The following is a 14,753-nucleotide window of genomic DNA, read 5'->3' as shown; positions in this document are numbered from 1 at the left end:
TTTGAGGTTTGGTAGATAGTCTGAGCTATTGGATGATCCTTTTCTAGTTGCTACTCTTGTTGGAGAGTCTCTATTAACTAAATACATGTATCGTGCTCGTCAGATTCGGGTTGAGGGTAGAAATACTCCAGCTACCTTATTGTACATAATATGATTGACTTTGACATGCTGATGGGAATGGGTTGGTTATCTTCTTGATATGCTAATGTCGGTTGCCATGCAAAGATAGTTAAGTTTAAGATACCAAACAAATATAGTTTTGTTCTAAAAGGGGGTTAGGTTCTAGATATTTGCAAAGTTGTATCTTTTATGAAGGCTCAACAACTTCTGAAGAAAAGTTGCTTGGGTCTCTTAGCTATTGTAAATGACAAAAGAAAGGAAACAATTAGTATAGAATATTTACCAATAGTGAGAGAATGTTTTGATGTATTTCCTGAGGATGTACCGGGATTGACTCCAGTACGAGTAATAGATTTTGGTATTGATTTGCCACCTGACACACATCCCATATCGATACCCCCATATAGGATGGCACCAGCAAAGTTGGGAGCTAAATCAATAGTTGCAGGATTTGTTAGATATGGTTTTTATCTGACCTAGTGTATCACCATGGGGTGCACTATATTATTCATAAAGAAGAAACATGGATTTCTGAGAATTTGCATTGACTACAGGCAGTTGAACAAGATAACAATACGCAATAAATATCCTTTGCCTCGTATAGATGACATGTTTGATCAATTACAAGGAGCTTCCCACTTTACAAAGATTGATCTCCGGCCTGGTTATCATCAGCTTAGAATCAACGATGAAGATATTTCTAAGACTGCTTTCAGAACTCGGTATAGGCACTATAAGTTTCTTGTGATGCCTTTCGGACTGACTAACGCTCCAGCTACATTCATGGATTTAATAAATAGGGTGTTCAAGCCATTTCTGGATAGATTTGTAATAGTAATTATTGATGATATCTTGATATATTCTCGTAGACAAGAATAACACGAGAATTATCTGAGGACTATGTTGCAGAAATTGCAAGAACATCGACTTTATGGTAAGTTCTCAAAGTGTGAATTTTGGCTAGACTCAGTAGCATTCCTAGGACTATAAGAGTTTGAAGTACTTTTTCAGTAGAGAGATCTGAATCTTCAGCAACGTCGTTGTATGGAACTACTCAAGGACTATGAGTTTTCTATTTTATATCATCCTGGAAAAGCCAATGTTGTGGCTGACACATTAAGCAAAAAATATATGGGAAGTTTGGCACATATAGTTCCTGCAAGGAGACCTTTGGTTGAAGATATGCATAACTAGAAGGTACAAGTGTTAGATTTTGTGTTGGAAATTCAGAGGTATTGTTGGCTTTAGTTCATGCTAAGTCTTTATTAGTTCAGCGTATTAATGTCTCCCAATATGAAGATGAGCGATTATGCAAATACGGTAAAAGCAAGAGTATGAGTGTTGGAAGTGATGGTGTTCTTCGAATGGGTGACAACCTATATGTAGCCGACATAGATGGGTTAAGACAGGCTATTCTTGAAGAAGCCAACAACTGCAGATACACTATACATCCTGGATCTACAAAAATGTATCATGACCTAAAGCAATTTTATTGGTGGGAAGGTATGAAGAAAGATGTTGCTAACTTTTTTCTAGTTATTTGACTTATCAGCAGGTCAAGGCTGAGCATCAGCGACCCGCAGGACTACTACAACAAAGTATGATTCCATAGTGGAAATGGGAAAGAATTACTATGGATTTTATCACTGGGCTACCACAAACCCTTAGAGGTTATGACTCTGTATGGGTGATTGTAGATCGATTGAAAAAATTAGCAGTGAAGACTGCATATGGTGGAGTAAGGTATGCACAGATATTTATGAATGAAATTGTTCGATTTCACGGAGTTCTAGTATCCATCATATCTAATAGAGGATCACAATTTACTTCACGCTTTTGGAAATCTTTTCAAGAAACATTGGGTACATGAGTAGATCTTAGTACTACATTTCATCCACACACAGACGGGCAGTCTAAACGTACTATATAGATCTTGGAGGATATGTTGAGAGCTTGCATTCTTGAGTTTGGAGGTAGTTGAGATGCTTATCTACCTTTAACTGAATTTGCTTACAACAATAGCTTCCACTCCAGTATTCAAATGGTACCGTGCGAAGCATTGTATGGTAGAAGATGTCGTTCTCCTATCAGATAGTTTGAAGTTGGTGAGATGATCACGCCCAACTATGCCTTATAAAAAGGACTAAGCGGTCGCTGCAAAAATAATCCGGTTCAAGAGTCCAGAGTCGAATCCCCCAGGGAACTAACCTATTTGCTACAACTTTTAGTATCGCTAATGATAAGCTCAGACAATTTTTAGAGTTCAAGATTTTACTTGATAATTAACAGGAATTATTTAACTAAGGAAAAATGACAATAAAAACTATCAATAAGCAAGAATGAAGTTGAATTCAAGGGTAAAAGAATCTAGGGTTATCAATTTCCCCAATTGTCAGATTAATTCTTGACACGTTAGCTATAATCTCGCCGTAACACTCTATAAAGATGATGAGTTCTTGCTTACCGTACTTATCTCTCGATCAATTACGATAATTTACTAGAAGCATTCTCTCGAACTACTCTAGTTGACAATTTGTACAACTCATAAATATCATACCAAAGCTTCGTTATCTCTAATCCCGCTTTTAAATTCAAGTAATTAATCTCTTAACTTACTCGAAAGTGGCGTTGTTCAACAACAATCTAATCAAGTGTTCTTTCTCAAGCAACATTTGACAACTAGACACGATTAATCAAGGGCCCTTTCAATTAATCACAAGAAACACATAGTTGAACAATTATAGAGTAAAGATGGTTCAATTATATCAAAACTTAATCAAGACTTCATCCAACAATTAGTTCCCTCAATACTAGATGACGGGTTTAGCTACTCATACTACTATGCACGATTACAATATAAACGTTCATAACCAACAATGGAATGAAGAAGAAGAAGATGAAAAACTCGTAGGAGAATTCTCCGTCTTGCTCCTTTTGTGTTCTTGCCTCCAAAGTTCTTCTAAAAACAGAGATACCCTCTTTTTGGGTGAGCTGGGCTTCATATAGGTCAAGGTTAGTCGCCTCTCAAATTACAAAATTGGCCTTGGACTATTTTTCTCGAAAGCATGTGCGCGGCCGCGCATCAACCGCGCATCGACCATGCACTTTGGCCAGTTTCTGCCTGACATGCGTGGCCGCGCATAGACCGCGCACCTGGAGGATTTTCTGCAACATTGTTTCTTTCTTCCTTTTAAGCGCGCTAACCTCCAATTGGCCTTCAATGCTCCATATTAGTTCTAAAACACTCTTTAACGTCCTCATAGCCCGGAATTGCTCCTACAAAAAATAAAGTTCTTAATTAGGGCAATTTGTTATCATTTAACATTCAAATATCAATTAAGTGCAGATAAGTTAGAGTACAAATAGTAGCTAAACTAAATAATTATAGCCTACTATCAATATCCCACACTTAAACCATTGCTCGTCCCCGAGCAATCAAATCACACTCTACAGAGGCCTAACTTAACTAAGCGACTTCCCTAACTCATCACACCAAGAATATTTCACATAGATTGAGCACAGTAGTGTAATATCTTCACCTCACGAGTTGACTCCCACGCACCACGCAATATTCCTAACTTACTCACTTAGTCTAACACAGAGGTTAAGAATTACCTTTCCTTCAAGAATCAAGTGCCTGCTCACAACAAAAGGGACTCATTCCACAATCAATAAAATTCACGCACAATGAGGGACTTCAAAATAGACAGAATTCACTCACCCTCGGAAATGATATTCTTGTGCCACAAAAGATGCTCCATAGGCTTGCCCATAGTGTACTACTCTAATAATCGAGCTCATTCAGTCTAGGATCAAGTAGGACTTTATTTGGTTGTAATATAGGTTGCGGGTCGGGTAGGATATATTTGGATATAAGAGTGACTACACCTCCCTAAGCACTTTAATACATATACTTTAACATTCAAGTCCATACTTATGTGAAACCATAACTCCACCTTCATATCAATATATATTAACTCCATACTTCTTTAAGCACAATTACATCAAGAGTCACCACTTATCAAGGAATATTGTTTTTCACAGCAATACCACTATTTTTTTTCCTTTTCTTTGTTTTTCAATTCAAGTGGCTCTTACTTTTTCAAAAAACAATTCACCTTTCTCCTTATTTCATTAGATCCACTCAAAAACCAAACCAACCACTCCACACTTTAACTTTTACGCAGTTCATAACAATTCAAGTGCTCATGAGAGGTTAGAAGATTCAAATAGATGGTTAATTCAAACAAATGGGTAAGGCTTGTAATGTGGTTGCCAAAGAAATAGGATTACAGGCTCAAAGGGGTTAACTACGATACATAACAATTAGGTGGGTAAAATATATATATCTGGCTCAACAAGGAAACGCCTATATCACTTCCAAGGCTGAACAAAACTACTATTTCACTTTGCAAACACACGGGGTAAGTTCTAGGCATCAAATGCAATGCACAAAATAACACCCGAAACTCACACACACATGGCACATAACTCACTTAGGATTGGACTCATCAAGACACTCTAGTCAAAGCAGTTAAGCAAAGTTAAGATTATACAATTTAAGGTACTTATACAAGAGTCAAAAACTGAGCCTAAGCATCACAATCAAAGTATTCACTATTCTCAAGGCATAACAAGGTCAAGAGATATTGCTTCAATTCAATTCATAGCACAATGGCTCCAACTCCTTAAAAAATAAAATTAACTACACTCGGTTCAAACAAAATCCTTGGAAAAGAAAAACAGCACAAAGAAAAACCAAGGGGGAATTACTACACTACCTACAAAGAAAATCTTTTTTTTCTTTAGACTTAAATCCCTCAAGAAACCCGTCAAACGATATCCATCGTCGAGACAAATCGAAACTTTTGATTTTTTTTTTATTTTTTTATATATATTCAGTTAGCTAACAAAACTAGACTACTCTACATAACTCTATACATACAACATACATACAAAATATCCCCCACCCCACACGTAAAATGGTGGCATGTCCCCATGCCATACAAATAAAAAAAATGCGAGGTAAAGGAAACTTCCCTGGTACATCAATATTGATCAGAGACAGTGCCGGGGTCGAGATGGCACGCCCTCCCCAGCGCACGCAGCCAATCCATGATCTTCCCCTCAGATTTTGCATTTTGGGTGGCCAGTGCATCAACTCGAGTCCCCAAATCCATGACAGAAGTGCGTAACCCTGCCATTTCATGTTCTAGGGCTGTCATCCGCGTATCACATCTGACCACAGATGTTCCCTCAGCCTCAGCAACTTGCTCATGTGGGGGTGACTCAGCCACAGCCTCAGCCTGCCCTTCATCTCCCTCATCTGGCACATCAGACTCATCACTATTAGCTCTGCCAGGTATCACATGATCCTTCCCAATGGTCACTTTATCTGCCCGAAACTTTGGTTCTTTTTTCACTTTTCCATCCACGTTCTTGTTCTCTGGCACCTGTGCTGCCCGACATAATCTAGTGACTAGTGAAGGGAAGAAGAACCCATACCTCTACACTGGACAACAAATGAATATCTCGTCATGAATAACCTTAGCCACATCCAAATCGTGGCCATTCATGAAGCACCAGATCAATGCAGCTCTGGGACCATTCACCTTAGTGGTGTTGGAGGAAAGCAGCAGGCGGATATTGATGATATAAACCCAGTACTTCCCTTCAAAGGTGAGTGAGGCCGAGTGAAACTTCCGCACCGGCGTAATCCACACTATGTATTTGTTTGGCACATAGATTGTTCTGAAAAATAGGTTCCAGGAGGTTGGTTCTCACCTATATGTATCATAATAGTCCTCCTCCCTACCAAATACTGGCATCTGATATGCCCTCCTAATGGCGTCTATCGATGCATCAACACTCTTTTGTCGTATAGTGCAAATATTGTCCTCATGTTCAGAGCAATTCGCATAGAACTCTCGTACAACCATCAAGTTGGCCTACTCAAGTTCTTCAAAGAAAATATCTAGCCTGTGTCGAACCAACTCCTGATACATATTGGGGCAATCAATCTGGAAGGACCCCCTATCAATACCCTATTCCGGTATGGGCTTCTTAGGAGCCTTCTGACTAAAACGTTCCTAGGCTGAGCTTGATATAAATCTTGTGCTATCAAACTAAGGCACATTGGTTGAGGCCTGTGCCTGGGACGAGCCTGCATGACCACTAGAAGAGGCGCCTGTGGTTCGTCTTTTCTTTGACGGTGTCATAGTACCTAAAAATGTCGCCCAGTGTGCGGCCGCACACGTGAGGCAGTGGAGGTCAAAAAATGCACGGTCCATGCACGGTCAGTGCGCGGCCGTGCATGTGCAATAGTAGGTGTCCGAAAGTGCGCGGCCTGTGTGCGGCCGCGCATGTTTGTCCTTCAAAATTTCTCCCTTTTAGCCACTTTTTACCTATCTCTGGATGGATTTCTTCACCCCGAGTCCTTCCGTCATGCACGATGTCATCCCTGCACACTAATAGACTTGTCAATACTTTCACCGTTCAAAATCACATACGAAAAATAAGAACAAAGAAAAAATATTAGGTTGCCTCCCAAGAAGCGCCTGATTTAACATCGCGGCACGGCGAATTACAACAAAACAATGGGTTGCCTCCCAGGAAGCACCTGATTTAACGTCGTGGCACGACGCAGGATTTCATGATTACACTTCGCTCACATATTGGGGCTCTTCCAAAGACATCACAACTTTCTCCCCTTTTTCTTCAACCATTCCAAGGTAGTGTTTCAACCTTTGCCCATTCACTTTAAACCTTTTTGTTCAATCTTCGGACTCAATTTCTACTGCTCCACTTGAGAACACTTGCACAACTATAAATGGTCCTGACCATCTAGATTTCAGCTTACCCGGAAACAATCTTAATCTTGAGTTATATAACAACACTAGAACTTCGGGTTTGAAGTTCCGATCTAGAATGTGCTTATCATGCATCATCTTCATCCTTTCTTTGTACAATCTTGCATTCTCGAATGCATGGGACCAGAATTCCTCAAGTTCATGTAGCTCTGTGACTCTACTTGTGCCTGCGGTTTCCATATCCAAGTTCAACTACCGCAGTGCCCATAAGGCTTTATGCTCAAGCTCCACCGGAAGATGGCATGCTTTTTCAAACACCAACTTGTATGCAGACATACCGATTGGAGTTTTAAATGCTGTGCGGTATGACCATAATGCATCATCCAACTTCTTTGCCAAATCCGTCCTTGTCACATTCACCGTTTTGGTTAGGATACTTTTGATTTCCCTATTGGACACTTCCACTTGCCCGCTCGTTTGTGGGTGGTAAGGTGTGGCAACCTTATGGCGAACTCCATACTTTTCTAATAGCCTTGCGAATGATGTATTGCAAAAATAGGTTCCACCATCATTGATTATAGCTCTCGAAGTGCCAAAACGTGTGAAAATATTTTTTTTAGAAAGCCTGCCACTCCTTTGGCATCATTTGTTGGAAGGGCCACAGCTTCAACCCATTTGGAGACATACTCAAGCGCTACCAATATGTACTTGTTACCATACAAGCTGACAAATGGTCCCATAAAATCAATCCCCCACATGTCAAATACTTCCACCTCTTGAATTGTAGTCATCGGCATCTCGCGACGGCGAGATATGTTGCATGTCCTTTGGCACTGATCATAACTTTTCACCCAAGTATGAGCATCCTTGAATAAAGTCGGCCAATACAAACCCGACTCCAACACCTTTGCCGCTGTCTGAATTCCTCCAAAGTGCCCACCATATGGTGAAGCATGGCAAGCCTGCAAAACAGAAGATTGATCTTTCTTGGGGATACACCTCTGGATCGTGTTATCTACATATATTTTAAAAAGTAAAGGTTCATCCCAGTAATAAGACCGACAATCGCGAAAGAACCTTTTCTTTTGAATCAAAGAGAGTTCATAAGATACAATACCGCTTGCCAAATAATTAGCAATATCAGCATACCATGGCGTCTCCTCCATTGCCACTGCTAGTAATTGTTCATCCGAGAATGTCTCAATTATATATTCAACCTCTACTTTCTTTTCAGCTCCCTCCAACCTTGAAAGGTGGTCTGCCACTTGGTTATCTGTCCCTTTCCTATCGCAGATCTCCAAATCGAATTCTTGTAGCAACAGAACCCAACGGATCAAGCATGGCTTTGACTCCTTCTTTTTTATCAAGTACCTAAGTGCTACATGGTCAATATAAAAAATCACTTTTGAACCAATCAAATAAGACATGAATTTATCAAATGCAAATACCACATCCAACATCTCTTTCTCAGTCATGGTATAATTGATTTGTGCACCACTTAGCGTTCTGCTTGCATAGTAAATTGGGTACACCAGCTTGTCCTTTTGCTGCCCCAGGACTGCTCATATAGCATAGTCACTTGCGTCACACATGAGCTCAAATGGCTGCTCCCAGTTGGGTGCAACGATGATTGGTGCAGTCACCAGTCTCTTCTTCAGTTCCTCAAATGCCAACCTGCAATCATCAGAGAACATAAAGGAATGATCCTTTTCAAGGAGTTTACATAAGGGGTTAGCAATTTTAGAGAAATCTATTATAAATCGCCTGTAGAATCCAGTTGCCCAAGGAAACTTTTCACTGCCTTGACCGAAGTGGGCGGTGGAAAATTCTCAATCACGTCAACCTTAGCATGGTCGACCTCAATACCTTTACTGGACACTCGATGCCCCAACACTATACCTTCTTGTACTATAAAATGGCACTTCTCCCAGTTTAGCACTAAATTTGTCTCCACACACCTTTTTAACACTCTTCTTAATTTGTGAAGACAGTCTTCGAATGAATCTCCCACCATTGAGAAATCATCCATAAAGACTTCCATAATATCCTCCACCATATCAATGAAAATGGCTAACATACACCTCTGAAATGTAGCCGGTGCATTACACATGCCAAACGACATTCTCCGTAAGGCAAATATGCCATACGGACAAGTAAAGGATGTTTTCTCTCTATCTTCAGGGGCTATTGAGATCTGATGACCTTGAATATCCATCCAAAAAGTAGAAGTGAGACCGTACATCCAACCTATCCAACATTTAGTCAATGAATGGCAAGGGGAAATGGTCTTTACGGGTGGTTGTGTTCAGTTTTCTATAATCCATGCAAATTCGCCAACCCGTGACTGTACGAGTCAAGATCAACTTATTATTCTCATTTTGTACGACCGTCATTCTACCCTTCTTTGGCACACACTGAACTAGGCTGACCCAGTTACTGTCAGAGATGGGAAAGATGATACCCGTATCTAACCACTTGATCACTTCTTTCATGTTCGGGTTCAGCCTTCTTTGATGTTCTCTGGAAGGTTTGTGCCCTTCTTCCAAGAGAATATTATGCATGCAAAAGGCCGGGCTGATACCCTTTATATCTGCCATGGTCCAACCAATAGCAGTCTTACATTCCTGTAACAATTGTAGGAGTTGTTCTACCTGCACGGCTAACAAACCGGATGAGATAATAACAGGTAAAGTAGAGTTAGGCCCTAAGAAAGCGTACCTGAGGTGAGCTGGAAGCAGTTTTAGGTCCAACTGTGGTGGCTTCTCTATTGATGGTTTCACAGGTGGTGTTGCCCTTTCTTCTAAGTGTAGTGGCTCGAACGGGGGTTCCCTTTTACAAAACCCTTGACCTTCGAGAGCCATGACCCACTCAGCCAACTCTTCACCATCCACATCTTCCAAATTCATCAAGCAAGATTCTAATGGATCTCTGACATTAAGGGTCTCATCCTCCTCTTGTAGTATTACATCCACTGCCTCCACTAGTGAACAATTTGCAAATTGGCTGGTCCTCCTCATAGATTGTTGAACATTGAATATTATTTCCTCATTATTCAATCTCATTTTTAACTCTCCAGTCTCACAGTCGATCAATGCTCTCCCTGTGGCTAAGAACGGCCTCCCCAAAATTATTGGTATTTCTTCGTCAACTTGACAATCAAGAATAGCGAAGTCGGCAGGAAATACAAACTTCCCCACTTGGACGAGCACATCATCTAGAATTCATGTCAGCCTTTTGACTGTGCGATCAGCCAGTTGCAACAACATTGAGGTCAGTCTAGCTCTGCCAATGCCTAATTTTGTGTAGATTGCCAAAGGCATCAAGTAGATACTGGCTCCTAAGTCACACAATGCTTTAGCAAAAGCATAACTTCTAATTGTGTATGGCATAGTGAAAAAACTGGGATCAGACAATTTTTTAGCCATAGGTCTTGTCACTAACGCACTGCAAGTTTGAGTTAGAGTTACAGTAGACAGGTCCTGGAAGTCAAATTATTGAGACATCAGTTCCTTCATCATTTTTGCATAGCCTGGCATTTCCCTCAAAGCATCCATCAACGGAATATTGAATTGAATTTGTCTAAGCATTTCCATAAATTTTCTGTATTGATCATCTTTCTTTTGCTTTGCCAACCTTTGAGGGAATGGTGCAGGAGTTAGCTTCTGCCCACTGCTTGGTGTCTTTTCTTTATTAGGAGCCTTTTCCACCACCAATTCTGGGAGTTGTTCAAATTCCTTCTCCTTGCCTTTGTCCACTTGTGCCTATTTAATTACAACTTATGTGAGCTCCGTTCACTCGTTGGTCTCTAATGTCACTGGAGTAATTAGCACCGCGTCTCTCCTATATTGAGAAACTTCTTGCTCTCTATATAAATCCCTTCCATTCATGAGACTCATTGCCATTAGCTGATTTGGGTTATGCTCCTTTGGATTGATGTTTGTGTCTGCAAGAAACGTTCCTTGTGGGCGATTGTTCAAGGCCATAGATAACTGGCCTAATTGAGTTTCAATGCCTTTAATAGACGAATCATGTGCGACTAACTTTTCTTGCATCTTTCCATTTGTCCCAATGAGTTGTTGTAGGATGCCCTTGATTTCTATCATATTACTGCCCTGTTGATAATGAGGCAGTTGGTAAGCCAACTGTTGTTGGTGCTGCTGATTGTAGCCATGCTGCCTTTGATAAGGTACGACTTGGCCTTGTGGTCGTGCTCCCTCTGGAATGGTATTGTATTGTTGCTGGGTTGGTATGTACTGCTGATTTTGAGGTCCCCATTGCTGTCCACCTTGCCTCTGACCCCCAAAATTATTGACGTAATTCATGTCTTCTCTGAAGCCCTGGTTATCATTCTCTCCACTCCACGAGCAAACATATGACTGATTTATGCAGGGAGTACATAGGCCTCCATTTGTCGTATCAACAATGTGCACCTGTTTCGTACCCATCTCATCAATTTTCTTTGTCAACAAGCTCATCTGGGTCATGAGAGTGGCTATGTTTTCTGCATTTGTATTGTTTGGGTCAAAAGCAACAGAATGAACTATTGGAGTGAGTGTTGTATATCTCATCATCGAGCCTGAATTTTGAGCCATCTTGTCACGAAGAATCTTACACACTGTGAATGTTTTGCTCAAGAATGCACCCCCAGTTGAAGCATCTACATTGGCCTTCAGACCATCAGCCAAACCCATATAGAATCTCTGTCCAAGCATCTGATCAAGGATTCCATTGTGTGGACACTTCACCAGCATACCCTTAAACCTCTCCTAGGTTTCCTGCAAGGTTTCAGTCGGTTTTTGCCTAAATTTCAATATCTCATCAATTTGCCTCGCAGTTTTGTTAGGTGGATAGAACTTGTTTAAGAACTGCTTGACTAGTTCCTCCCAAGTAGCAATGGAGTTTATTGGGAGCGAATTCAGCCAAGTTTGAGTCTCCCCAGTCACTGAGAATGGGAACAGTAATAATCTGATTGCTTTAGGAGTCATATTCGGCTGTCTTTGAGTGACTCAAATTGATAGAAAGTTCTTCAGATGTTGTTGTGGGTCTTCGATGTACGACCCGGAGAACAACCTTTTATTTTACAGCAAGTGCAGCATATTGTTGGTAATCTGAAACGTCTCTGCTTGTATCGGAGGGACTGCAAGTGCGGTGGACGGGTTACCAGCAGTTGGTTGCGCCCAATCATATAGAGCAGGTTCTGGCAGAAGAGGTGCTACCACTCCAATTTTTGGGTCAACTCGATCATTCCTATTGTTCTCGTTGACGTTCTCAACGTCGTCTATTTCAATATCGAATTGTTCGTCTTGTTTTAGCTGTTTGCCCTTCTTGTTATCCCGATTCAATTCCCTGAATGCTTTCTCGGGATCTGAGAGTCCTTCAAAAAGTTCACCAGTTCTCAAGGAGCTTCTAGGCATGCACCTGAGTCACAGAAGAGTTCAAACGTGAGAATTTCAATGGAAATATTTTTAACACCACATAAAATTGATCTAAACTAAAAATCCTAGCAATTCTTCCAAGTTGTAATAAATAACACCGTTAGTTCCCTAGAAATGGCGCCAAATTTAATCAAGCCCAAATATACCTTATAAAAATGACTAATCGGTCGCTACAAAAATAATCCAGTTCAAGAGTCCGGAGTCGAATCCCATCGGGAACTAACCTATTTGCTACAACTTTTAGTATCGCTAATGATAAGCTCAGACAATTTTTAGAGTTCAAGATTTTATTTGATAATTAACAGAAAATATTTAACTAAGAACAAATGACAATAAAAACTATCAATAAGCAAGAATGAAGTTGAATTCAAGGGTAAAAGAATCTAGGGTTATCGATTTCCCCAATTGTCGGATTAATTCCTGACACGTTAGCTATAATCTCGCCGTAACACTCTATAAAGATGATGAGTTCTTTCTTACTGTACTTATCTCTCGATCAATTACGATAATTTACTAGAAGCATTCTCTCGAACTACTCTAGTTGACAATTTGTACAACTCATAAATATCACACCAAGGTTTCGTTATCTCTAATCCCACTTTTAAATTCAAGTAATTAATCTCTTAACTTATTTGAAAGTGGCATTGTTCAACAACAATCTAATCAAGTGTTCTTTCTCAAGCAACACTAGACAACTAGATATGATTAATCAAGGGCCCTTTCAATTAATCACAAGAAATACATAGTTGAACAATTATAGAGTAAAAACGGCTCAATTATATCAAAACATAATCAAGACTTCATCCAATAATTAATTCCATCAACCCTAGATGATGGGTTTAGCTATTCATACTACTATGCACGATTACAATATAAAAGGTCATAACCAACAATGGAATTAAGAAGAAGAAGAAGATGAAAAACTAGTAGGAGAATTTTCCGTCTTGCTCCTTTTGTGTTCTTGCCTCCAAAGTTCTTCTAAAAATAGAGATACCCTCTTTTTGGGTGAGCTGGGCTTCATATAGGTCAAGGTTAGTCGCCTCTCAAATTACAAAATTGGCCTTGGACGATTTTTCTCGGAAGCACGTGCGCGGCCGCGCATCAACCGCGCACTTTGGCCAGTTTATGCCTGACATGCGCGGCCCAGTGCGCGGACGCGCATAGACCGCGCACCTGGAGGATTTTCTATAGCATTTTTTCTTTCTTCTTTTTAAGCGCGCTAACCTCCAATTGGCCTTTAATGCTCCATATTAGCTCCAAAATACTCGTTAACGTCCTCATAGCCCAGAATTGCTCCTGCAAAGCATAAAGTTCTTAATTAGAGCAATTTGTTATCATTTAACATTAAAATATCAATAAAGTGCAGCTAAGTTAGAGTGCAAATAGTAGCTAAAGTACATAATTATAGCCTACTATCATGAGACTAACTTATTGGGATCCGACTTAGTACAAAAAGCTTTTGACAAGGTCCAATTAATCAGGCAGAGATTGCTCAAAGCTCAAAGTAGACAAACGTCTTATGTAAATAAGAGAAGAATATATTTAGTATTCACAATTGGAGACAAAGTGTTCTTACGAGTCTCCCCTATGAAAGGTATGATGCGATATTAGAAAAGAGGCAAGTTGAGCCTCAGGTTTGTAGGACCGTATGAGATACTAGACCGAGTAGGAGTTGTGGCTTATCATTTGGAACTTCCTCCTGAGTTGCCTTTTATTCATCCAGTGTTTCATGTCTCAATGCTAAGAAAATATATATCAGACTCATCTCAGGTGCTTGAAGTACCTACTATACCGCTTGATGAGAAGTTGTCTTACGAGGAGAAGCCAATGGCTATTGTTGATAGACAAGTACGAAAGCTACTGTCAAAAGAAATTGTTTTCATTAAAGTCTTATGGAGAAATCATATCGTCGAAGAAGCTACTTGGGAAATGGAAGATGATATGCGCGTCAAATATCCTCAATTATTTTAGTTTATAGGTACGTGCTTCAGTTAAATTCGCGGACCGGATTTTATAAAGTGGAGAGATTGTAATAGCCCATAAATTTTAAACAAGGACATATTGATCATTTAAGGGAAGGGATACACAAAAAAAGGCCCGAAGCCCACCAGATTTCAATCTGGAAAAAAGGAAAAAGAAAGAAAGGGATTAAGGGAAGGGAGAAGGACTCACATCAGGGAACAGGAAAAGAAAAAAAAAGAGGACTTTGGGTCGTAGAAGTATTCTAACACAGGAAAAATTCACGGGCAACAATACTTTAAGGGAAAAGAGAAGTTTTTATCAGTATGTTTTAGTAAGGAAGAAGGAAGAAATTATCAAGCTTCATAGTTGATTCCTACACAAAAAGGTCAATGTTTCCCTTTCTTTGATTCTGCTTCAATTTCTAGTG

The 14,753-nt window shown here is 40.1% G+C and overlaps 2 protein-coding genes across 2 annotated transcripts; one reads left to right on the top strand and one right to left on the bottom strand.

Annotated features, from left to right (window-relative positions):
* The first annotated feature begins 609 nt into the window (after positions 1–609).
* LOC138895395 (uncharacterized) lies at positions 610–1,990 on the top strand. The gene is made up of 4 exons (XM_070180078.1): positions 610–948; positions 1,135–1,293; positions 1,395–1,623; positions 1,818–1,990. Exons 1-4 carry the CDS (start codon positions 610–612, stop codon positions 1,988–1,990), a joined length of 900 nt encoding a protein of 299 aa, XP_070036179.1.
* A 6,501-nt stretch (positions 1,991–8,491) lies between these two features.
* LOC138895394 (uncharacterized) lies at positions 8,492–9,991 on the bottom strand. Its single transcript, XM_070180077.1, has 3 exons — positions 9,367–9,991; positions 8,888–9,176; positions 8,492–8,603 (listed from the first exon to the last, which is right to left on the bottom strand). The coding sequence occupies exons 1-3, from the start codon at positions 9,989–9,991 to the stop codon at positions 8,492–8,494; spliced, it is 1,026 nt and encodes a 341-aa protein (XP_070036178.1).
* Between the last annotated feature and the right edge of the window lie 4,762 nt (positions 9,992–14,753).

This window comes from Nicotiana tomentosiformis, chromosome 7 (genome assembly GCF_000390325.3).
Source record: "Nicotiana tomentosiformis chromosome 7, ASM39032v3, whole genome shotgun sequence".
Lineage (NCBI taxonomy): Eukaryota > Viridiplantae > Streptophyta > Magnoliopsida > Solanales > Solanaceae > Nicotiana > Nicotiana tomentosiformis.
The sequence above is the reverse complement of the archived record's forward strand: the minus strand, read 5'-3'. Positions and strand labels throughout refer to the sequence as shown.

What these genes read in the sequence shown, in the direction of transcription:
- LOC138895394 (XM_070180077.1), bottom strand. Translation starts at nt 9,991, where the DNA reads ATGAGATTGAATAATGAGGAAATAATATTCAATGTTCAACAATCTATG. An exon ending in CATCTTTCCCATCTCTGACA is followed by an intron (nt 9,177 to 9,366) that starts GTAACTGGGTCA and finishes AATGTTGGATAG; the next exon opens with GTTGGATGTACGGTCTCACT. An exon ending in TTAAGAAGAGTGTTAAAAAG is followed by an intron (nt 8,604 to 8,887) that starts GTGTGTGGAGAC and finishes TGATGATTGCAG; the next exon opens with GTTGGCATTTGAGGAACTGA.
- LOC138895395 (XM_070180078.1), top strand. Translation starts at nt 610, where the DNA reads ATGGGGTGCACTATATTATTCATAAAGAAGAAACATGGATTTCTGAGA. An exon ending in TTCCTGCAAGGAGACCTTTG is followed by an intron (nt 1,294 to 1,394) that starts GTTGAAGATATG and finishes TTATTAGTTCAG; the next exon opens with CGTATTAATGTCTCCCAATA. An exon ending in GCAATTTTATTGGTGGGAAG is followed by an intron (nt 1,624 to 1,817) that starts GTATGAAGAAAG and finishes GGGTGATTGTAG; the next exon opens with ATCGATTGAAAAAATTAGCA.